At 40.2% G+C, this 26,071-nt stretch overlaps 1 protein-coding gene across 2 annotated transcripts in view; it reads right to left on the reverse strand.

The window, feature by feature from the left end:
- LOC133650154 (dynamin-3-like) overlaps positions 1–24,829 on the reverse strand; it is a 52,418-nt gene extending 27,589 nt beyond the window's left edge. The window contains exons 1-11 of one of the 2 annotated variants that reach the window (XM_062047072.1): positions 24,645–24,829; positions 24,232–24,528; positions 20,349–20,422; positions 20,096–20,245; positions 18,676–18,879; positions 16,507–16,605; positions 15,468–15,628; positions 9,573–9,715; positions 7,096–7,231; positions 6,530–6,597; positions 2,133–2,271 (exon numbers count right to left, since the gene is read on the reverse strand). In XM_062047072.1, coding sequence (XP_061903056.1) covers positions 2,133–2,271; positions 6,530–6,597; positions 7,096–7,231; positions 9,573–9,715; positions 15,468–15,628; positions 16,507–16,605; positions 18,676–18,879; positions 20,096–20,245; positions 20,349–20,422; positions 24,232–24,392 — 1,335 coding nt within the window. In that variant the 5' untranslated portion in view covers positions 24,393–24,528; positions 24,645–24,829. The remainder of the gene's footprint in view (positions 1–2,132; positions 2,272–6,529; positions 6,598–7,095; positions 7,232–9,572; positions 9,716–15,467; positions 15,629–16,506; positions 16,606–18,675; positions 18,880–20,095; positions 20,246–20,348; positions 20,423–24,231; positions 24,529–24,644) is intronic. The other variant, XM_062047073.1, reaches the window with a different exon arrangement.
- Positions 24,830–26,071: the final 1,242 nt, after the last annotated feature.

Below are 26,071 nucleotides of genomic sequence, written 5' to 3' on the forward strand. Positions count from 1 at the left end.
CAGCAAAAAAAGGCTTCGCCACACATCCTAAAAACCACCCGCACGTCGGCTGCAGCCACCTTCATTTTAGTTTTTTTCGCTAGCAAACATGCTAACTGGCAATGGTGGCCTGTGGTTTCAGACGCTAATGTTAGCATGCCTGTGCTACCGTTGTCCTCACCTGACCTTACCTGCTAGCATTAGCTCGTAGCTACGTCCCTTTGTTCTTCCACTCAGCGGGAAGGAAGGAAGTGTGCGTGAAGGAAAATGTTCAAATAATATCTACACGGCGGACATTTATCCATGAAAATATGTAAAAAAAAAAAAAAAAAAAAGCTGCAGATGGTGTGTTTGACAGGGATTCAGCTGGCAGGAGATATCATAGAAGTAAATGTCGTACTTTATCAATATCATTACATTAATACAGTAAAAATTTGAACCGATACAGTATCAATTCTCGGTAATCGATACCAGAACAATTTTTGGTACATTTGAGTTGCAGTATTTCTGTGAAAAGCACATGCTGACCTTGGAATGACCTTGTCCGCATTGACTCGACATGCAAGCATCTCGTTGCTCATTTAGCAAGGCACCATTGTTGCGTCATAGGCTCTCCCCCCCCCCTCCGGACTGAGCCTCCCCTCCCCCTTCAGCTCTCACTCCTTACCTACTTTGCCTTTAAACCAATGGAAGAAAGACCATTTAGTTGCACTTCATATAAATGTTTTGATAAATACCAGTTGTTTATGACATCTCATGTTTTATTGCAACGTTTTGTTCTCACACTCCTGAGTCTCACTTGCCAAGACGTTAGCGGTGTAAAGTTTACGCTCGTCGGTTCAGTCTTTGCCGTCTGTTGCCCCCCAAAAAGTGTCAACAATGTAAGTATTGCACTTATCACGTGCATCTTAAAGGCCTACTGAAATTGTTTAAAAAAATTTAAACGGGAATAGCAGATCCATTCTATGTGTCATACTTGATCATTTCGCGATATTGCCATATTTTTGCTGAAAGGATTTAGTAGAGAAAATCGACGATAAAGTTCGCAACTTTTGCAGTGCCTTTTATCTCCACGACAATACATCGGCGAAAGGCTTTAGCTACGAGCTAACGTGATAGCATCGTGCTTTAACTGCATATAGAAACAAAAAAATAAACCCCTGACTGGAAGGATGGATAGAAAATCGACAATACTATTAAACCGTGGACATGTAAATACACGGTTAATGCTTTCCAGGCTGGCGAAGGTTAACAATGCTGTGCTAACGACGCCATTGAAGCTAACTTAGCAACTTAGCAACGGGACCTCACAGAGCTATGCTAAAAACATTAGCTCTCCACCTACGCCAGCCAGCCCTCATCTACTCATCAACACCCGTGCTCACCTGCGTTCCAGCGATCGGCAGAAGGACGAAGGTCTTCACCCTATGCGTTTGGCGGCCCGGAGACGTAGGAAGTCAAGGTGAGGTCGGCGGCTAGCGCGGCTAGCGCGGCTAGCGCGGCTAGCGCTCCAACAAAGTCCTCCTGGTTGTGTTGCTGTAGTCCGCTGCTAATACACCGATCCCACCTACAACTGTCTTCTTTGCAGCCTTCATTGTTCATTAAACAAATTGCAAAAGATGTCCAGAATACTGTGGAATTATGAAATGAAAACAGAGCTTTTTGTATAGGATTCTACGGGGTACCATAACTTCCGTCATCATACCGCGACGTTTCAGCCGGATATTTCCCGGGAAGTTTTAAATGTCACTTTATAAGTTAACCCGGCCGTATTGGCATGTGTTGCAATGTTAAGATTTCATCATTGATATACAAACTATCAGACTGCGTGGTCGGTAGTAGTGGGTTTCAGTAGGCCTTTAATTGTAGTTTCCATGAACAAATTAGGAAGCGTTGAAATCGCCATGTAAAACTGCTAATGCTAGTCAATAGCACCTTACGTTGGGGCATTTTGACTTTGTAGTTTGGCTGAGTCTGCTCTCAGTGCTGCTGGAGTGATGGCCAAAGTGACTTGGATTTGACAAGAAAAGTACAGTATTGGGCCAACTTGGCCAATACTGTACTGTACTAAGGCTGGACTCTTGGCCAAAGCTGGTTCTCCTGGCGTCTTAGTGACCAGTGTTGATGAGCCTGGTGTCTTAGTGCACGCTCACCTTGTGGGAACACTGGCGCACGGTGTTGATGAGCTCCTGGATGACCATGTCCACACACTTGACACACGGCTCCTTCAGCTTGATGACCTGCTTCTTCACGATGGCCTCAAACGCCATGTCAGGCGTGAACAGTCCCGTCCTGTCACATGAAACATGTTTATTATTGTCCTTCAATAAAATAGTCAACATACTAGACAACTTGTCTTTTAGTAGTAAGTAAACAAACAAAGACTCCTAATTAGTCGTATGCAGTAACATATTGTGTCATTTATACACCTATTATTTTGTACACATGAGGGACAAACTGTAAAAATTGATTATTACTCTACTTGCTCATTTACTGTTAATATCTGCTTATTTTCTCTTTTAACATGTTCTATCTACACTTCTGTTCAAACGTAATAATCACTTATTCTTCTCTTCTTTGATACTTGACATTAGTTTTGGATGATACCACACATTTAGGTGTGGATCCGATACCAAGTAGTTACAGGATCATAAATTGGTCATATTCAAAGCCCTCATGTGTACGTGAAGAAGATTTTGCGATGCTAAAAAATATCGATGTAATCATAGTAGTATCGACTGGATACGCTCTTGTACTTGGTATCATTACAGTGGATGTCAGGTGTAGATCCACACATGGCGTTTGTTTATATTGTAGCATCCCAGAAGAGTTAGTGTATCTGTTGTGTAGTGGTTATGTTGTGTTGTGGTGCAAATATTCTCACAAAATGTGTTTGTTTTTGTTGTTTAGCGTGGTTTCACTATATGGCACATGTTTATGACAGTGTTGTTTAGTGTGGTTTCACTATATGGCACATGTTTATGACAGTGTTGTTTAGTGTGGTTTCACTATATGGCACATGTTTATGACAGTGTTGTTTAGTGTGGTTTCACTATATGGCACATGTTTATGACAGTGTTGTTTAGTGTGGTTTCACTATATGGCACATGTTTATGACAGCGGTGTTTAGTGTGGTTTCACTATATGGCACATGTTTATGACAGTGGTGTTTAGTGTGGTTTCACTATATGGCACATGTTTATGACAGTGTTGTTTAGTGTGGTTTCACTATATGGCACATGTTTATGACAGTGGTGTTTAGTGTGGTTTCACTATATGGCACAAGTTTATGACAGTGTTGTTTAGTGTGGTTTCACTATATGGCACATGTTTATGACAGTGTTGTTTAGTGTGGTTTCACTATATGGCACATGTTTATGACAGTGTTGTTTAGTGTGGTTTCACTATATGGCACATGTTTATGACAGTGTTGTTTAGTGTGGTTTCACTATATGACACATGTTTATGACAGTGTTGTTTAGTGTGGTTTCACTATATGGCATATGTTTATGACAGTGTTGTTTAGTGTGGTTTCACTACATGGCACATGTTTATGACAGTGTTGTTTAGTGTGGTTTCACTATATGGCACATGTTTGTGACAGTGGTGTTTAGTGTGGTTTCACTATATGGCACATGTTTATGACAGTGTTGTTTAGTGTGGTTTCACTATATGGCACATATTTATGACAGTGTTGTTTAGTGTGGTTTCACTATATGGCACATGTTTATGACAGTGTTGTTTAGTGTGGTTTCACTATATGGCACATATTTATGACAGTGTTGTTTCACTATATGGCACATGTTTATGACAGTGTTGTTTAGTGTGGTTTCACTATATGGCACATGTTTATGACAGTGTTGTTTAGTGTGGTTTCACTGTATGGCACATATTTATGACAGTGTTGTTTTGTGGTTTCACTATATGGCACATATTTATGACAGTGTTGTTTAGTGTTGTTTCACTATATGGCACATGTTTATGACAGTGTTGTTTAGTGTGGTTTCACTATATGGCACATGTTTATGACAGTGGTGTTTAGTGTGCTTTAACTATATGGCACATGTTTATGACAGTGTTGTTTAGTGTGGTTTCACTATATCACACACGTTTATGACAGTGTTGTTTAGTGTGGTTTCACTATATGGCACATGTTTATGACAGTGTTGTTTAGTGTGGTTTCACTATATGGCACATATTTATGACAGTGTTGTTTAGTGTGGTTTCACTATATGGCACATATTTATGACAGTGTTGTTTAGTGTGGTTTCACTATATGGCACATATTTATGACAGTGTTGTTTCACTATATGGCACATGTTTATGACAGTGGTGTTTAGTGTGGTTTCACTATATGGCACATGTTTATGACAGTGTTGTTTAGTGTGGTTTCACTATATGGCACATATTTATGACAGTGTTGTTTAGTGTGGTTTCACTATATGGCACATATTTATGACAGTGTTGTTTAGTGTGGTTTCACTATATGGCACATGTTTATGACAGTGTTGTTTAGTGTGGTTTCACTATATGGCACATGTTTATGACAGTGTTGTTTAGTGTGGTTTCACTATATGGCACATGTTTATGACAGTGTTGTTTAGTGTGGTTTCACTATATGGCACATGATTATGACAGTGTTGTTTAGTGTGGTTTCACTATATGGCTCATGTTTATGACAGTGTTGTTTAGTGTGGTTTCACTATATGGCATATGTTTATGACAGTGTTGTTTAGTGTGGTTTCACTATATGGCACATGTTTATGACAGTGGTGTTTAGTGTGGTTTCACTATATGGCACATATTTATGACAGTGTTGTTTAGTGCGGTTTCACTATAGGGCACACGTTTATGACAGTGTTGTTTCACTATATGGCACATGTTTATGACAGTGGTGTTTAGTGTGGTTTCACTATATGGCACATATTTATGACAGTGTTGTTTAGTGTGGTTTCACTATATGGCACATGCTTATGACAGTGTTGTTTAGTGTGGTTCCACTATAGGGCACATGTTTATGACAGTGTTGTTTAGTGTGGTTTCACTATATGGCACATGTTTATGACAGTGTTGTTTAGTGTGGTTTCACTATATGGCACATGTTTATGACAGTGTTGTTTCACTATATGGCACATGTTTATGACAGTGTTGTTTAGTGTGGTTTCACTATATGGCACATGTTTATGACAGTGTTGTTTCACTATATGGCACATGTTTATGACAGTGGTGTTTAGTGTGGTTTCACTATATGGCACATGTTTATGACAGTGTTGTTTAGTGTGGTTTCACTACATGGCACATATTTATGACAGTGTTGTTTAGTGTGGTTTCACTATATGGCACATGTTTATGACAGTGTTGTTTAGAGTGGTTTCACTATATGGCACATGTTTATGACAGTGTTGTTTAGTGTGGTTTCACTATATGGCACATGTTTATGACAGTGTTGTTTAGTGTGGTTTCACTATATGGCACATGTTTATGACAGTGTTGTTTAGTGTGGTTTCACTATATGGCACATATTTATGACAGTGTTGTTTAGTGTGGTTTCACTATATGGCACATGTTTATGACAGTGTTGTTTAGTGTGGTTTCACTATATGGCACATATTTATGACAGTGTTGTTTTGTGGTTTCACTATATGGCACAAGTTTATGACAGTGTTGTTTAGTGTGGTTTCACTATATGGCACATGTTTATGACAGTGTTGTTTAGTGTGGTTTCACTATATGGCACATATTTATGACAGTGTTGTTTTGTGGTTTCACTATATGGCACAAGTTTATGACAGTGTTGTTTAGTGTGGTTTCACTATATGGCACATATTTATGACAGTGTTGTTTAGTGTGGTTTCACTACATGGCACATATTTATGACAGTGTTGTTTAGTGTGGTTTCACTATATGGCACATGTTTATGACAGTGTTATTTAGTATGGTTTCACTATATGGCACATATTTATGACAGTGTTGTAGTTTTGGATGATACCACACATTTAGGTATGGATCCGATACCAAGTAGTTACAGGATCATACATTGGTCATATTCAAAGTCCTCATGTGTCCAGGGACATATTTACTGACTTTATAAATATAATATACTTCTTTTTTTTTAAAAAGAGGATGTAATCATAGTAGTATCGACTAGATACACTCTTGTACTTGGTATCATTACAGTGGATGTCAGGTGTAGATCCACCCATGGCATTTGTTTACATTGTGACGGCGGTGAGCTATTGTATCCTCCTACGGTGTGTAGTGAAGCATGTTTAGCTATTCCTCGTCCTCCAGTGATAATAATACTTGTAAGAAACTTACTTTACTTGTCGCCATGGAGATGAGGATTAGTGATTTAGAAGTAGCTAAAGCTAGCTAGCCATGTGTTAAAGCAGCTCTTCCTGAGGGTGTTTCAGTGTTATAACTTCACCTTTATCTTGACTTTTTACACCAAAATGCGTCCATTCTCCCTTTTCGGTCTACACACTGTGTCTGCTTGTAAGTACTCTGTGTGTGTGCCAGTAAGTGGACGTGTAACAAAAGCAACTCCCACCTGATTCCGTGGATGTTTTTGATGGCGTAACTGATCTCACGACGCATCTCCTTCTCGTCACACTCCATCTGCAGGCAGAGAGTGCTGACAATACTGGCAGGAAGTAGTGCTGCCTTATTGTGTAGTCACAACTTATTGTGTAGTCACATCTTATTGTGTAGTCACATCTTATTGTGTAGTCACATCTTATTGTGTAGTCACACATACAACACACTAGTTGTGTTGGCAAAGAGTTAAAAGGTGCAGGGATGTTAGCATGAAGATGTTAGCATGAAGATGTTAGCATAAAGATGTTAGCATGAAGATGTTAGCATAAAGATGTTAGCATAAAGATGTTAGCATAAAGATGTTAGCATGAAGATGTTAGCATGAAGATGTTAGCGTGAAGATGTTAGCATAAAGATGTTAGCATGAAGATGTTAGCATGAAGATGTTAGCATAAAGATGTTAGCGTGAAGATGTTAGCATAAAGATGTTAGCATGAAGATGTTAGCATAAAGATGTTAGCATAAAGATGTTAGCATAAAGATGTTAGCATGAAGATGTTAGCATGAAGATGTTAGCACCTTGACCAGTTCAAAGGGAAAGCGCTCGTGGAAGATGCGGTTGATCTTGGCTCCACCCGACAGCTCCACCGTGTCCACCTGGTCTCCTGAACCCTCGATCCTCTTCTCAAAGTCCACGGAGAACTGCTGCACCATTCTGGATGGACATGAAGGACGGAGGTCAAAGGTCAGTCCGGGACAAGCGTGCGGCCCTAGGGCCCAACACGGACGTGACATCACTCATGAGAGGGTGGAGGTGGAAGGTGTGAATATTCACACTTCATTTTTGACATTGTTGACATTTCCACAATTGCATAAGTTGCATTTTTGCATGAACACAAAAAGGCCCGAGAAAGTTGATATCAGTAAAGATAAAGTGTTAAAACAAAGTTGATATCAGTAAATATAAAGTGTTAAAACAAAGTTGATATCAGTAAATATAAAGTGTTAAAACAAAGTTGATATCAGTAAATATAAAGCGTTAAAACAAAGTTGATATCAGTAAATATAAAGTGTTAAAACAAAGTTGATATCAGTAAATATAAAGCGTTAAAACAAAGTTGATATCAGTAAATATAAAGCGTTAAAACAAAGTTGATATCAGTAAATATAAAGTGTTAAAACAAAGTTGATATCAGTAAATATAAAGTGTTAAAACAAAGTTGATATCAGTAAATATAAAGTGTTAAAACAAAGTTGATATCAGTAAATATAAAGCGTTAAAACAAAGTTGATATCAGTAAATATAAAGTGTTAAAACAAAGTTGATATCAGTAAATATAAAGCGTTAAAACAAAGTTGATATCAGTAAATATAAAGCGTTAAAACAAAGTTGATATCAGTAAATATAAAGCGTTAAAACAAAGTTGATATCAGTAAATATAAAGTGTTAAAACAAAGTTGATATCAGTAAATATAAAGCGTTAAAACAAAGTTGATATCAGTAAATATAAAGCGTTAAAACAAAGTTGATATCAGTAAATATAAAGCGTTAAAACAAAGTTGATGTCAGTAAATATAAAGTGTTAAAACAAAGTTGATATCAGTAAATATAAAGTGTTAAAACAAAGTTGATATCAGTAAATATAAAGTGTTAAAACAAAGTTGATATCAATAAATATAAAGTGTTAAAACAAAGTTGATATCAGTAAATATAAAGTGTTAAAACAAAGTTGATATCAGTAAATATAAAGTGTTAAAACAAAGTTGATATCGGTAAATATAAAGTGTTAAAACAAAGTTGATATCAATAAATATAAAGTGTTAAAACAAAGTTGATATCAATAAATATAAAGTGTTAAAACAAAGTTGATATCGGTAAATATAAAGTGTTAAAAAAAAGTTGATATCAGTAAATATAAAGTGTTAAAACAAAGTTGATATCAGTAAATATAAAGTGTTAAAACAAAGTTGATGTCAGTAAATATAAAGCGTTAAAACAAAGTTGATATCAGTAAATATAAAGTGTTAAAACAAAGTTGATGTCAGTAAATATAAAGTGTTAAAACAAAGTTGATATCAGTAAATATAAAGTGTTAAAACAAAGTTGATATCAGTAAATATAAAGTGTTAAAACAAAGTTGATATCAGTAAATATAAAGTGTTAAAACAAAGTTGATATCAGTAAATATAAAGTGTTAAAACAAAGTTGATATCAGTAAATATAAAGTGTTAAAACAAAGTTGATATCAGTAAATATAAAGTGTTAAAACAAAGTTGATATCAGTAAATATAAAGTGTTAAAACAAAGTTGATATCAGTAAATATAAAGCGTTAAAACAAAGTTGATATCAGTAAATATAAAGTGTTAAAACAAATTTGATATCAGTAAATATAAAGCGTTTAAACAAAGTTGATATCAGTAAATATAAAGTGTTAAAACAAAGTTGATATCAGTAAATATAAAGTGTTAAAACAAAGTTGATATCAGTAAATATAAAGTGTTAAATCAAAGTTAATATCAGTAAATATAAAGTGTTAAAACAAAGTTGATATCAGTAAATATAAAGTGTTAAAACAAAGTTGATATCAGTAAATATAAAGCGTTAAAACAAAGTTGATATCAGTAAATATAAAGCGTTAAAACAAAGTTGATATCAGTAAATATAAAGCGTTAAAACAAAGTTGATATCAGTAAATATAAAGCGTTAAAACAAAGTTGATATCAGTAAATATAAAGTGTTAAAACAAAGTTGATATCAGTAAATATAAGTGTTAAAACAAAGTTGATATCAGTAAATATAAAGTGTTAAAACAAAGTTGATATCAGTAAATATAAAGTGTTAAAACAAAGTTGATATCAGTAAATATAAAGTGTTAAAACAAAGTTGATATCAGTAAATATAAAGTGTTAAAACAAAGTTGATATCAGTAAATATAAAGTGTTAAAACAAAGTTGATATCAGTAAATATAAAGTGTTAAAACAAAGTTGATATCAGTAAATATAAAGCGTTAAAAGTATTGAAAGTAAAAGAATATAAGACAGGAGTTTACTGACTGCAACAGCTGCTTGGTTTTGCGGGACGGGTCATCCGGTCGGTATCCCCGGTATTCCTCCGCCTCCTTGTCCAGAGCCAGCAGCTGGGACTGCAGCTTGCTGCGGAAGGCTGGCAGGGTGTCCCGGATGTGGTTGGTCAGTTGCTATGGCAACAAATGGACGTCAGGTACAATCATGTTCATGTGGTACATGAGTGTGGAGAACAATGTACTGCATCATCAAGGTTCTTTTCACACTATTTTGTCTTTACGCTTCGTTTTTCCACCAATGTGCACATCTCATTGTGCAACATGTGAATGTTGTCATGGGAACTAAATGTGATGCGCCGTGGAGGTGTCGGTTTCTTTGATCTATTGGACAGCCACGGGAAGGACCTCATCAGGACCCGAAATCTACAAGCAGAGAGGGGGGCAAACCTGACACAGCTTCAAGCACCTTTTTGTTTGAACTGTTTATGACCCAGCGCAGCAGCTATTTATGACCCCCCTTCCCTTAGAAGCAGCTGCAGCCATGTAATCAGGAAATGGCCAAATAAATGAGGAGGCCTCAGAGCGGCGGGGTGACACCGTACGAGGGTGCAGGTCGACACGCTCTCATGAGCTAAATTGAATCCTGTCTCTGTTTTATTCCTTGCTTCTTGTCTTGTTTACTAGATAGTTTGGTGCCTGAACCTGACACAGTCCCATGTCAGATTTGGCTCAGTTTTCCAATCGCCTGAGAAATGTGCGACATGGAAAGGTTTGTAATTTGCTTATTCATTCGCAATGGGGGGAAATTCCGGGAAATCCAGGTAATCAGGGAATTTTCGGACCCCGGAGTCATGCTGGCTTGAATGTCCAGGGTGAGTGGAGTGTGTGGATGTTGGAACGGTTCAAATCGGGTGAGAAATGTGGGATATGCAGTAGATTGTATATTTCCCATTCACTGTCAATGGGGAAAGAATCCCTGGAAATTCCAGGGAAACAAGGAAACATGTTTTGCATTTGATACTTGGGAAGAGTAGTATGTGTGAATGGTTAAAAGGTTGGAATCAGGTTTAAAAATGGCACAACATTTAGAGAATTTAGGGCATTGTAGAACTATTAATGTGAATTTCCTGGAAATTTGGGAATTTCGGAAAAAAATGGATATTTGAAAATATTGATACTAGCATAATTGTGCTAGATGATACAAAAGGTTTGGTGTTGGAATTGGTTGAAAAATGTTGACGTAGTAATTGAGAATGGGTATTTCGGAATTCCTGGAATTTCAGGAAAACCGGAAATGTATACAGAAAAATAGGAGTATTTGTTGTCCCAAATAAGAGGAATGTTTTTAAGGGTCAAGAACGGTTGAAAAATGGCTTGAATGTCCAGGGTGAGTGGAGTGTTGCAACGATTCAAATCAGATGAAAAATGTGGGATATGGAAGTTTGTATATTTCCCACTCATTGTCGATGGGAAATTCCGGGAAAATTTGGGGAAAAGGAAAACATGTTCTGCGTTCGCTACTTGGGAAGAGTAGTGTGGGTGGATGGTTGAAAGGTTGGAATCTAGTTTAAAAATGGCACAACATTTAGAGAATTTAGGGCATTGTAGAACTATGAATTTGAATGGGAATTTCCTGGAAATTTGGGAATTTTGGGAAAACTAGGAGTTTTTGAAAATATTGATACTGAAAACGGCTTGAATGTCCAAGGTGAGTGGAGTGTGTGGATGTTGGAAGGTTTCAAATTGGTTGAGAAATGTGGGATATGGAGAGGTTTGTATATTACCCACTCATTGTCAATGGGAAATTCCAGGAAAACATGGAATTTGGGGAAAGGGAAAACATGTTTTGCATTCAATACATGGGAAGAGTAGTGTGGGTGGATGGTTGAAAGGTTGGAATCGGGTTTAAAAATGGCACAACATTTAGAGAATTTAGGGCATTGTAGAACTACGTGTTTGAATGGGAATTTCCTGGAAATTTGGGAATGTCATGAAAACTGGGACTTTTTGAAAATATTGAAACTAGCACAATTGTCCTAGATGATATAAACTGGTTGATGTTGGAATTTTTCCAAATCAGTTGAAAAATGTTGACGTAGTAACAGTTTGAATTGAGAATGGGTATTTCGGAATTCCTGGAATTTCTGGAAAAACTGAAATTTATACAGGAAAATAGGAGTATTTGTTGTCCCAAATAAGAGGAATGTTTTGAAGGGTCAAAAACGGTTGAAAAACAGCTTGAATGTCCAGGGTGAGTGGAGTGTGTGGATGTTGGAACGGTTCAAATCGGGTGAGAAATGTGGGATATGCAGTAGATTGTATATTTCCCATTCACTGTCAATGGGGAAAGAATCCCTGGAAATTCCAGGAAAACAAGGAATTTGGGGAAAGGGAAAACATGTTTTGCATTTGATACTTGGGAGAGTAGTATGTGTGAATGGTTAAAAGGTTGGAATCAGGTTTAAAAATGGCACAACATTTAGAGAATTTAGGGCATTGTAGAACTATTAATGTGAATTTCCTGGAAATTTGGGAATTTCGGAAAAAAATGGATATTTGAAAATATTGATACTAGCATAATTGTGCTAGATGATACGAAAGGTTTGGTGTTGGAATTGGTTGAAAAATGTTGACGTAGTAATTGAGAATGGGTATTTCGGAATTCCTGGAATTTCAGGAAAACCGGAAATGTATACAGAAAAATAGGAGTATTTGTTGTCCCAAATAAGAGGAATGTTTTTAAGGGTCAAGAACGGTTGGAAAATGGCTTGAATGTCCAGGGTGAGTGGAGTGTTGCAACGATTCAAATCAGATGAAAAATGTGGGATATGGAAGTTTGTATATTTCCCACTCATTGTCGATGGGAAATTCCGGGAAAATTTGGGGAAAAGGAAAACATGTTCTGCGTTCGCTACTTGGGAAGAGTAGTGTGGGTGGATGGTTGAAAGGTTGGAATCTAGTTTAAAAATGGCACAACATTTAGAGAATTTAGGGCATTGTAGAACTATGAATTTGAATGGGAATTTCCTGGAAATTTGGGAATTTGGGGAAAACTAGGAGTTTTTGAAAATATTGATACTGAAAACGGCTTCAATGTCCAAGGTGAGTGGAGTGTGTGGATGTTGGAAGGTTTCAAATTGGTTGAGAAATGTGGGATATGGAGAGGTTTGTATATTTCCCACTCATTGTCAATGGGAAATTCCAGGAAAACATGGAATTTGGGGAAAGGGAAAACATGTTTTGCATTCGATACATGGGAAGAGTAGTGTGGGTGGATGGTTGAAAGGTTGGAATCGGGTTTAAAAATGGCACATTTAGAGAATTTAGGGCATTGTAGAACTACGTGTTTGAATGGGAATTTCCTGGAAATTTGGGAATGTCATGAAAACTGGGACTTTTTGAAAATATTGAAACTCGCACAATTGTCCTAGATGATATAAACTGGTTGATGTTGGAATTTTTCCAAATCAGTTGAAAAATGTTGACGTAGTAACAGTTTGAATTGAGAATGGGTATTTCGGAATTCCTGGAATTTCTGGAAAAACTGAAATTTATACAGGAAAATAGGAGTATTTGTTGTCCCAAATAAGAGGAATGTTTTGAAGGGTCAAAACCGGTTGAAAAACAGCTTGAATTTCCAGGGTGAGTGGAGTGTGTGGATGCTGGAACGGTTCAAATCGGGTGAGAAATGTGGGATATGCAGTAGATTGTATATTTCCCATTCACTGTCAATGGGGAAAGAATCCCTGGAAATTCCAGGAAAACAAGGAATTTGGGGAAAGGGAAAACATGTTTTGCATTTGATACTTGGGAAGAGTAGTATGTGTGGATGGTTAAAAGGTTGGAATCAGGTTTAAAAATGGCACAACATTTAGAGAATTTTGGGCATTGTAGAACTATGAATGTGAATTTCCTGGAAATTTGGGAATTTCGGGAAAAAATGGATATTTGAAAATATTGATACTATCATAAATGTGCTAGATGATACGAAAGGTTTGGTGTTGGAATTGGTTGAAAAATGTTGACGTAGTAACAGTTTGAATTGAGAATGGGTATTTCGGAATTCCTGGAATTTCAGGAAAACCGGAAATGTATACAGAAAAATAGGAGTATTTGTTGTCCCAAATAAGAGGAATGTTTTGAAGGGTCAAGAACGGTTGAAAAATGGCTTGAATGTCCAGGGTGAGTGGAGTGTTGCAACGATTCAAATCAGATGAAAAATGTGGGATATGGAAGTTTGTATATTTCCCACTCATTGTCGATGGGAAATTCCGGGAAAATTTGGGGAAAAGGAAAACATGTTCTGCGTTCGCTACTTGGGAAGAGTAGTGTGGGTGGATGGTTGAAAGGTTGGAATCTAGTTTAAAAATGGCACAACATTTAGAGAATTTAGGGCATTGTAGAACTATGAATTTGAATGGGAATTTCCTGGAAATTTGGGAATTTTGGGAAAACTAGAAGTTTTTGAAAATATTGATATTGAAAACGGCTTGAATGTCCAAGGTGAGTGGAGTGTGTGGATGTTGGAAGGTTTCAAATTGGTTGAGAAATGTGGGATATGGAGAGGTTTGTATATTTCCCACTCATTGTCAATGGGAAATTCCAGGAAAACATGGAATTTGGGGAAAGGGAAAACATGTTTTGCATTCAATACATGGGAAGAGTAGTGTGGGTGGATGGTTGAAAGGTTGGAATCGGGTTTAAAAATGGCACAACATTTAGAGAATTTAGGGCATTGTAGAACTACGTGTTTGAATGGGAAATTCCTGGAAATTTGGGAATGTCATGAAAACTGGGACTTTTTGAAAATATTGAAACTCGCACAATTGTCCTAGATGATATAAACTGGTTGATGTTGGAATTTTTCCAAATCAGTTGAAAAATGTTGACGTAGTAACAGTTTGAATTGAGAATGGGTATTTCGGAATTCCTGGAATTTCTGAAATTTATACAGGAAAATAGGAGTATTTGTTGTCCCAAATAAGAGGAATGTTTTGAAGGGTCAAAAACGGTTGAAAAACAGCTTGAATGTCCAGGGTGAGTGGAGTGTGTGGATGTTGGAACGGTTCAAATCGGGTGAGAAATGTGGGATATGGAGAAGTTTGTATACTGCCCATTCATTGTCAATGGGAAATTCCAGGAAAACAGGGAATTTGGGGAAAGGGAAAACATGTTTTGCATTCGATACTTGGGAAGAGTAGTGTGGGTGGATGGTTGAAAGGTTGGAATCTGGTTTAAAAATGGCACAACATTTAGAGAATTTTGGGCATTGTAGAATTATGAGTTTGAATGGGAATTTCCTGGAAATTTGGGAATTTCGGGAAAACAGGACATTTTTGAAAATATTGATACTAGCACAATTGTCGTAGATGATATAAACGGGTTGGTGTTGGAATGGTTCAAATCGGTAGAACATGTTGACATAGTAACAGTTTGAATTGAGAATGGGTATTTCAGAATTCCTGGAATTTCAAGAAAACCGGAAATTTATGCGAAACAAAGTAGGAGCGTTTGTTGTTCCAAATAAGAGGAATTTTTTGAAGGTGGAATGGCCAAAAACATTAGAAAAATGTGGACTGTGGAAACATTTCAGCAAAAGGAGAAAATAGGGCTTTGGAAAACAGGGGAATCAGGCAATTCCTGGAATTTTTTTGTGGGTGGTAGAACGCTTCCAATCGGGTGAAAAATGTGGCAATTGTGCATGTTTCAAAATTGGCCCATTTATTTTCAATGGGCAACATGTCCCGGGAAACCGGGAATTCTGGGTAATCTCAGATATTTCTTTGTAGTTTTACTTTTGAGGGAGACCAGTGAGAACACTTTGATACTGGGACGGTTCTGATTGGATAGAAACTGTAAGAAGTGCATTTCTCCTTCATCATGGGAGTGAAGATCTACTGATAAGTGATCAATCCCGAATGTGCACCTGGTTGAGCACCCTCTGCAGGCGGGGAGTCCCCATCTTGTCTGCCATGTGCCTGTAAGACGGGTGGGTGAAGAAGAACTTCCTCTCCGCTTCCAGAGCTGCCTTGATGTCTTTCTTTCCATCGATGTCCTTCTGACTGCGGTTTACCACCCCAATGTAGCCTGGGGACCAGAAGAACACAGAGAGGAACATCTCATCCTGGGAGACATGGCTTCTAACACACACAGAGAGGAACATCTCATCCTGGGAGACAAGGCTTCTAACACACACAGAGAGGAACATCTCATCCTGGGAGACATGGCTTCTAACACACACAGAGAGGAACATCTCATCCTGGGAGACATGGCTTCTAACACACACAGAGAGGAACATCTCATCCTGGGAGACATGGTTTCTAACACACACAGAGAGGAACATCTCATCCTGGGAGACATGGCTTCTAACACACACAGAGAGGAACATCTCATCCTGGGAGACATGGCTTCTAACACACACAGAGAGGAACATCTCATCCTGGGAGACAAGGCTTCTAACACACACAGAGAGGAACATCTCATCCTGGGAGACATGGTTTCTAACACACACAGAGAGGAACATCTCATCCTGGGAGACATGGCTTCTAACACACACAGAGAGGAACATCTCATCCTGGGAGACATGGCTTCTAACACACACAGAGAGGAACATCTCATCCTGGGAGACATGGTTTCTAACACACACAGAGAGGAACATCTCATCCTGGGAGACATGGCTTCTAACACACACAGAGAGGAACATCTCATCCTGGGAGACATGGCTTCTAACACACACAGAGAGAGGAACATCTCATCCTGGGAGACATGGCTTCTAACACACACACAGAGAAACATCTCATCCTGGGAGACATGGCTTCTAACACACACAGAGAGGAACATCTCATCCTGGGAGACATGGCTTCTAACACACACAAAGAGGAACATCTCATCCTGGGAGACATGGCTTCTAACACACACAGAGAGGAACATCTCATCCTGGGAGACATGGCTTCTAACACACACACCTCTTCTCAGTGGCAGCAGCTTGTTCTCCAGCACGTCTCGGGCATCTGTGCCCTCGTCCATCAAGTCCAGTTTGGTGATCACTCCGATCGTTCTCAGACCTGGTAGGACACCAAAGATCACACAGTTACATGAAAGGACACCAAAGATCATGTTCCTCCACACTCCGCATCCACACTTGACCTCTGCACTCCCATCCTTCCCTCATCAACGTTCACCCTCTTGAGGCCACATGAAACATGCCAGGTTGAAGGTAAACACCAGACTTATAAACCATCCTGTCCATGGTCCTCATGGACCTTCTGGCTCACCCCAGGCTTCTACTCCTTGTTGCCTTGTTGGCAGTGAACTTCTCTCTCCTCTCCCTTTTCAACACAAAGACTCTGCTTCCTTCCTCCTCTCCTGTGTCTCCCTCTGCTGGCTGAAGGTCAAACTACCACATCATCACATCTCCACCATTGTTGATACCTTCTGTCCTTCTCCATCTTTTATCTATGATTGTTGAGGGCATCATTCCCTGTGGTCTTAGCTTGGGGATCGTTCCCTGTGGTCTTACCTTGGGGATCACTTCCTGTGGTCTTACATTGGGGATCGTTCCCTGTGGTTTTACCTAGGGGATCATCCCTGTGGTCTTACCTTGGGGATCACTTCCTGTGGTCTTACCTAGGGGATCGTTCCCTGTGGTCTTACCTTGGGGATCACTTCCTGTGGTCTTACATTGGGGATCGTTCCCTGTGGTTTTACCGAGGGGATCATCCCTGTGGTCTTAGCTTGGGGATCATCCCTGTGGTTTTACATTGGGGATGACTTCCTGTGGTCTTAGCTTGGGGATCATTTCATGTGGCCTTAGCTTGGGGATCATTTCATGTGGTCTTAGCTTGGGGATCATTTCATGTGGTCTTACCTTGGGGATCACTTCCTGTGGTCTTACCTTGGGGATCACTTCCTGTGGTCTTACCTTGGGGATCACTTCCTGTGGTCTTACCTTGGGGATCATTCCCTGTGGTCTTATCTTGGGGATCGTTCCCTGTGGTTTTACCGAGGGGATCATCCCTGTAGTTTTAGCTTGGGGATCATCCCTGTGGTTTTACATTGGGGATGACTTCCTGTGGTCTTAGCTTGGGGATCATTTCATGTGGCCTTAGCTTGGGGATCATTTCATGTGGTCTTAGCTTGGGGATCATTTCATGTGGTCTTAGCTTGGGGATCGTTCCCTGTGGTTTTACCTTGGGGATCATTCCCTGTGGTCTTAGCTTGGGGATCATTTCATGTGGTCTTAGCTTGGGGATCATTTCATGTGGTCTTAGCTTGGAGATCATTCCCTGTGGTCTTAGCTTGGGGATCATTCCCTGTGGTCTTACCTTGGGGATCATTCCCTGTGGTCTTACCTTGGGGATCATTCCCTGTGGTTTTACTTTGGGGATCACTTCCTGTGGTCTTAGCTTGGGGATCATTCCCTGTGGTGTTACCTTGGGAATCATTCCCTGTGGTGTTACCTTGGGGATCATTCCCTGTGGTCTTACCTTGGGGATCACTTCCTGTGGTTTTACCTTGGCGATGACTACATGTGGTTTTACCTTGGGGATCATTCCCTGTGGTCTTAGCTTGAGGATCATTTCATGTGGTCTTAGCTTGGGGATCATTCCCTGTGGTCTTAGCTTGGGGATCATTCCCTGTGGTCTTAGCTTGGGGATCATTCCCTGTGGTCTTACCTTGGGGATCATTCCCTGTGGTCTTACCTTGGGGATCATTCCCTGTGGTCTTACCTTGGGGATCATTCCCTGTGGTTTTACCTTGGGGATCACTTCCCTGTGGTTTTACCTTGGGGATCATCCCTGTGGTTTTACCTTGGGGATCATTCCCTGTGGTGTTACCTTGGGGATCATTCCCTGTGGTGTTACCTTGGGGATCATTCCCTGTGGTCTTACCTTGGGGATCACTTCCTGTGGTTTTACCTTGGCGATGACTACATGTGGTTTTACCTTGGGGATCATTCCCTGTGGTCTTACCTTGGGGATCATTCCCTGTGGTCTTACCTTGGGGATCATTCCCTGTGGTCTTACCTTGGGGATCATTCCCTGTGGTCTTAGCTTGGGGATCATTCCCTGTGGTCTTACCTTGGGGATCATTCCCTATGGTCTTAGCTTGGGGATCACTTCCTGTGGTCTTACCTTGGGGATCAACGTCCTTTGCCAGTTTGAGGGCGTCGGAGTTGGCAAGGTCAGAGTTGGCGGGTGTGACGGCCAGGACCAAGCAGCTCTCCCTGGTGATGAACTGCATGATCATTTCCCTGATCTGCTGCTCGATGTCGGCAGGCTGGTCTCCAACTGGCACCTTGGTGATGCCCGGCAGGTCGATGAGAGTCAGGTTCAGAACTGTGGGCAGAAGATGAGGCTCCATTTGAGAAGAATATTGGAGGTGTGTCATAAAGCCATGGAGGATATACTAACTACACAAGCAGTGAAGTTGTCAGGTTGTGTAAATGGTCAATAAAAAGAGAATACAACAAATCCTTTTCAACTTATATTCAATTGAATAGACTGCAAAGACAAGATATTTCATGTTCACACTGACAAACTAATTTTTTTCTGCAAATAATCATGAACTTAGAATGTAATGGCAGCAACACATTGCAAGAGAGGCATTTTTACCAGTGTGTTACATGGCCTTTCCTTTTAACAACACTCAGTAAAGGTTTGGGAACTGAGGAGACACATTTTTGAAGTGGAATTATTTCCCATTCTTGCTTGATGTACAGCTTAAGTTGTTCAACAGTCTCCCTTCTCATATTTTAGCCTTCATACATTTTCAATGTCTGGACTACAGGCAGGCCAGTCTAGTACCCGCACTCTTACTATGAAGCCACGCTGTTGTAACACGTGGCTTGGCATTGTCTTGCTGAAATAAGCAGGGGCGTCCATGGTAACTTTGCTTGGATGGCAACATATGTTGCTCCAAAAGCTGTATCTACCTTTCAGCATTAATGGCGCCTTCACAGATGTGTAAGTTACCCATGTCTTGGCCACTAATACACCCCCATACCATCACACATGCTGCCTTTTACACTTTCACCCTAGAACAGTCCGGATGTTTCTTTTCTTCTTTGGTCCACAGTTTCTAAAACAATTTGAAATGTGGACTCGTCAGACCACAGAACACTTTTCCACTTTGTATCAGTCCATCTTAGATGAGCTCAGGCCCAGCGAAGCCTACGGCGTTTCTGGGTGTTGTTGATAAATGGCTATGGCTTTGCATAGTAGAGTTTTAACTTGCACTTACAGATGTAGCGACCAACTGTAGTTACTGACAGTGGTTTTCTGAAGTGTTCCTGAGCCCATGTGGTGATATCCTTTACACACTGATGTGGCTTTTTGATGCCTGAGGGATCCAAGGTGTGTAATATCATGGCTTACGTGCAGTGATTTCTCCACATTCATTTTTAGAGGCTGTGAACACTGAGGATGTCATTCTGGGTGAGATGTAGCTGCTGCACCATCTTTGTGACCAATGACGTCTTCAACCTCCATCTTTTCCCTCTCTATGAAGCCAGCAAATGAGGACGACTTGTGTGAAAGAAGAGTTGTTTCTCACCGTTTGGGGAGTAGACGCGCAGGTTGATGGGCACGGGAGAGATGCCCTTGTTGCCGCCGGTGGCTCGGTCCGTCTCCGCCTCGATCTCCTGGCGCACCTCGTCGAAGTCGGTGAACTTCTTCCCTTTGCAGTGGAGAAACTCGGCCCACTCTGCCAGGAGAGAGAGAGGGCGATAGAGATGAGTGCTGACGTGATACCAGAGTGGGACGTCCACATGACAAGATCTCTGAGGATGATTTGTGCTCCAACACACCTGCACTGGCACTGATGAGCTGCAGGACCAGGGGCCTGCGGGTGACGATGCCAGACCCACGGGGCAGGAAGTCCCTGAGCAACAAGACAAACACATCAAAATCACAGGTGTATCAAATCAAGCACTTAGGCATGGAGACTGTTTCTACAAACATGTGTGAAAGAATGGGCCGCTCTCAGTGATTTCCAGCATGGAACTGTCATAGGATGCCACCAGTCCTGGCTCCTAAATATTCCAAAGTCAACTTTATTCTAAGAAAAGTGAAGAGTTTGGGAACAACAGCAACTCAGCCACCAAGTGGTAGGCCAGGTAAACTGACAGAGAGGTCAGCATAGTGCAAAGACTTTCTTGCTACAGAGCTCCAAACTTCATGTCACCTTCCAATTAGCCCACGCACAGTACGCAGAGAGCTTCATGGAATGGGTTTCCATGGTCGAGCAGCTGCATCTAAGCCAGACATCACCAAGTCCAATGCAAAGCATGGGATGCAGTGGTGGAAAAGCACGTCAAAATTTGATGGAGGAGGAATTATGGTGTGGGGTTGTTTTTCAGGAGTTAGTTCCAGTGAAAGGAACTTTGAATGCTCCAGGATACCTAAACATTTTGGACAATTTCATGCTCCCAACCTTGTGGGAACAGTTTGGAGGGGGCCCGTTCCTCTTCCAACATGACTGTGCACCAGTGCACAAAGCAAGGTCCATAAAGACATGGATGACAGAGTCTGGTGTGGATGAATCCTAATATCATCATTAATAAAAATGTGGTTAAATGGACAACATGGAAAGACAGAGGTATTACTAAACCTCATCATATTATTAATAAAAACTCTTTTAAACCGTTCAATGATTTAGTTGATCAATATAATGTACCCAGAATTTTTTTTTTTTACATTTTATCTCTTTAAAACACGCTGTAAATAAATGCATATCCTCTGAAAGTATGTCTTTAAATAGCCATGAACTGGAAGATGCACTTTTTAATCAAGATACAATTAAGAAATTAATTAAACTATTTTATGGAATAATAAATGAACACCACACTAGAAATGCAAATGATGCATGTGTTCGGAAATGGATGATGGACTTAAACATTTTAGATGAAAGAGACATATCATGGAATGATATTTGGAAAAATGCCAATAAGCCCTTTAGAAGCATTAAAGATAAACTGACTCAATTTAAGATATTGAATAGATTGTATTTTACATCTGCTCAACTGTTTAAAATTGGTGTAGTAGATAGCAAGTTATGTATAAAGTGAGGCAACTCTTGTTCATTTATTGTGGGAATGTCAGAGAATAAAAGAGTAATGGTTGAAAACAACAAAAGAAGCAATCACAGTCCTTAATATAAACATCCCAATGACACTGCAAACTTGTATTCTTGGGGATCTCCATCAATTTAGTAACGTGTCATCAAAGAGTAAAAATGCATTTCTTTCTATATGCATAATAACAAAAAGGGTAACATTAAAAAAATGGGTAGATGTTGATAGTCCAACTCATACTGACTGGTACACACAAGCTATGGAGATGATATTAGTAGAAAAAACTGCATTTAGTTTAGATAATAATGACTCATATATTGGAATATGGGATCCATTGTTTACATTTGTTTTAACTATTAAATGAACCAAAAATATGACCTATTTTATCTTTGTGAAAATATTGGACACAGTGTGTTGTCAAGCTTATGAGATGTGATGCAAGTGTAAGCCACTGTCACACTATTGTTCTTTTATTTTATTTGTTATAAATGTCTAATGATAATGTCAATGAGGGATTTTTAATCACTGCTATGTTGAAATTGTAACTAATATTGATACTGTTGTTGATAATATTCATTTTTGTTTCACTACTTTTGGTTTGTTCTGTGTGGTGTTTGTGTCTCCTCTCAATTGCTCTGTTTATTGCACTTCTGAGTGTTGCTGGCTCGGCTTTGCTTTTGGAACTGGATTGCATTGTTATGGTATTGCTGTGTATTGTTTTGTTGGATTGATTCATTAAAAAAAAATTAAAAAATCGATTTAAAAAAAAAAAAGAATTGATTCTGAATCGCACAACGTGAGAATCGCGATTCGAATTCGAATCGATTTTTCCCCACACCCCATATATATATATATATATATATATATATATATATATATATATATATATATATATATATATATATATATATATATATATATATATATATATATATATATATATATACATACATACATATATATGTGTATAAGTATATATATATATATATATATATATATGTATATATATACAGTATGTGTGTGTGTATATATAATGTATATATATCTATACATATACGTATGTGTGTATATATATATATATATATATATATATATATATATGTGTGTGTGTGTGTGTGTGTGTGTGTGTGTGTATATATATATATATATATATATATATATATATATATATATATATATATATATATATATATATATATATATATATATATATATATATATATATATATATATATATATATATATATATATATATATATATATACATACACACACACACACACACACACACACACACACACACACACACACACACACACACACACACACACACACACACACACACAGGTATATATAGATAAATGACAAGCTTTACACTGACTACTCTAAAGCATAACCAAGTTTTATTGCTACAGACTTGACCCTTGAGAAGATACAGAGCATCCACAGTGCTTCACCTTTCACACATTTGGTTGTGATATAGTCTTATTCCACCTTGGAACTTACTCCTTTTTGTCCTCAAAATTCTACACACAACAACCCATTTAGACAATGTGAAAAGTAAGAAAGAAATACCCATTCTTAATTCATACTGTTACTACGTCAACATTTCCCCCCCAAATTTCCAGTAAATTCCCACTCAAATGAATGAATGTATTCAAAGTTATAAAATGCCGTAAATACTAGGGATGTCCGATAATGGCTTTTTGCCGATATCCGATATTGTCCAACTCTTTAATTACTGATACCGATATCAACCGATACCGATATCAACCGATATAAACAGTCGTGGAATTAACACATTATTATGCCTAATTTGGACAACCATGTATGGTGAAGATAAGGTACTTTTTAAAAAAATGAATCAAATAAAATAAGATAAATAAATTAAAAATATTTTCTTGAATAAAAAAGAAAGTAAAACAATATAAAAACAGTTACATAGAAACTAGTAATTAATGAAAATTTGTAAAATTAACTGTGAAAGGTTAGTATTATTAGTGGACCAGCAGCACGCACAATCATGTGTGCTTACGGACTGTATCCCTTGCAGACTGTATTGATATATATTGATATATAATGTAGGAACCAGAATATTAATAACAGAAAGAAACAACCCTTTTGTGTGAATGAGTGTAAATGGGGGAGGGAGGTTTTTTGGGTTGGTGCACTAATTGTAAGTGTATCTTGTGTTTTTTATGTGGATTTAATAAAAAAACAAACAAAAACAAAAAAAACGATACCGATAATAAAAAAAACGATACCGATAATTTCCGATATTACATTTTAACGCATTTATCGGCCGATAATATCGGCAGACCGATATTATCGGACATCTCTAGTAAATACTCAAAGTTTTGTGCCATTTTGTACCCGATTCTGACCTGTCAACCATCCACACACACTACTCTTCACTAATATCCAACACTAAACATGTTTACCCGCATTTCTCAGAATTGTGTGTGTGTGTGTGTGTGTGTGTGTGTGTGTGTGTGTGTGTGTGTGTGTGTGTGTGTGTGTGTGTGTGTGTGTGATGAATGACAAGATTGAAGGCCACCACACCAGCAGAGCTCCTTAAGTCGTGCACGCTCAGGGTGAGCCAGGATTACCTTCTTACCTGCCCACAAAGTTCTCCAGCACGGAGCTCTTGCCCGCGCTCTGCCCGCCCACCACGGCGATCTGCGGCAGGTCCAAGTTGCAGGCCTGGCCGATGGAGCTGAAGGCGTCCTGCAGCTTGTTGACCAGCGGGATCAGATCCTCCATGCCTCGGTTCCCCATGGTGCCTGCGGGGGGGGGATGGAGGAGAGGAGGAGAGACAAGAGGAGGAGGAGGAGGTGTGGCGCTGCTATATCAGTCCAGTGGCTGTGGTGACGTCATCTAGCCGCGCATCGCCCCTAGCCGAGAAAGGGCCGGACTGGAAGAGAGAGAGAGGAGACATGAGCAGACAATTGCGCAGTTGCTTACCACCCACGCACGACAGGCCCGTGGGTCCAAGGGCGTCTTCACATCCAACATTAGTGGCATCCTCACCCGCCGCACGACCTCCTCGCTGCGGCTGCGCGGAGCTGCGGTCGCTGTCCGGTGCTGAAAGGATCAGACGCGGTGACGTGTGCAGCTGCTATGGCGGCACGACGACGACGACGACGACGACGCGGTGCTCGTCTGACTTCCTGCGCATAGACGCTGCGTCGTCAGCGCGGGTACACATTCATCATTTGACTCTCTCTCTCTCTCTCTCTCTGCCAATGCGCATGCGCATGCGCATGCGCAGGCTTGGCCTACCTGAGCCCGCCCCTTGTTTACATCCGCGCCACGGGCTCGTGAGTCACGCGGCACGGCTGCGCATTGTCGAGACACTTCACACGTACGTCATTTCTTGCGTCATCGTCACGTTATTCGATACTAAGTCGGTGCGACGACCTGCTGGCCATCGATTGAATTGATATTGTGCACTGGCCAGCCCTAGGGCCTATAGGGGGCAGTGCAGATATTGGTATTGTGCACTGGCCAGCCCTAGGGCCTATAAGGGGCAGTGCAGATATTGGTATTGTGCACTGGCCAGCCCTAGGGCCTATAGGGGGCAGTGCAGATATTGGTATTGTGCACTGGCCAGCCCTAGGGCCTATAGGGGGCAGTGCAGATATTGGTATTGTGCACTGGCCAGCCCTAGGGCCTATAGGGGGCAGTGCAGATATTGGTATTGTGCACTGGCCAGCCCTAGGGCCTATAAGGGGCAGTGCAGATATTGGTTTTGTGCACTGGCCAGCCCTAGGGCCTATAGGGGGCAGTGCAGATATTGGTATTGTGCACTGGCCAGCCCTAGGGCCTATAGGGGGCAGTGCAGATATTGGTATTGTGCACTGGCCAGCCCTAGGGCCTATAAGGGGCAGTGCAGATATTGGTTTTGTGCACTGGCCAGCCCTAGGGCCTATAGGGGGCAGTGCAGATATTGGTATTGTGCACTGGCCAGCCCTAGGGCCTATAGGGGGCAGTGCAGATATTGGTATTGTGCACTGGCCAGCCCTAGGGCCTATAAGGGGCAGTGCAGATATTGGTTTTGTGCACTGGCCAGCCCTAGGGCCTATAGGGGGCAGTGCAGATATTGGTATTGTGCACTGGCCAGCCCTAGGGCCTATAGTAGGGGGCAGTGCAGATATTGGTATTGTGCACTGGCCAGCCCTAGGGCCTATAGGGGGCAGTGCAGATATTGGTATTGTGCACTGGCCAGCCCTAGGGCCTATAGTAGGGAAGTGCAGATATTGGTATTGTGCACTGGCCAGCCCTAGGGCCTATAGGGGGCAGTGCAGATATTGGTATTGTGCACTGGCCAGCCCTAGGGCCTATAGTAGGGAAGTGCAGATATTGGTATTGTGCACTGGCCAGCCCTAGGGCCTATAGGGGGCAGTGCAGATATTGGTATTGTGCACTGGCCAGCCCTAGGGCCTATAGTAGGGAAG

This window comes from Entelurus aequoreus, linkage group LG05, assembly GCF_033978785.1.
Source record: "Entelurus aequoreus isolate RoL-2023_Sb linkage group LG05, RoL_Eaeq_v1.1, whole genome shotgun sequence".
NCBI lineage: Eukaryota > Metazoa > Chordata > Actinopteri > Syngnathiformes > Syngnathidae > Entelurus > Entelurus aequoreus.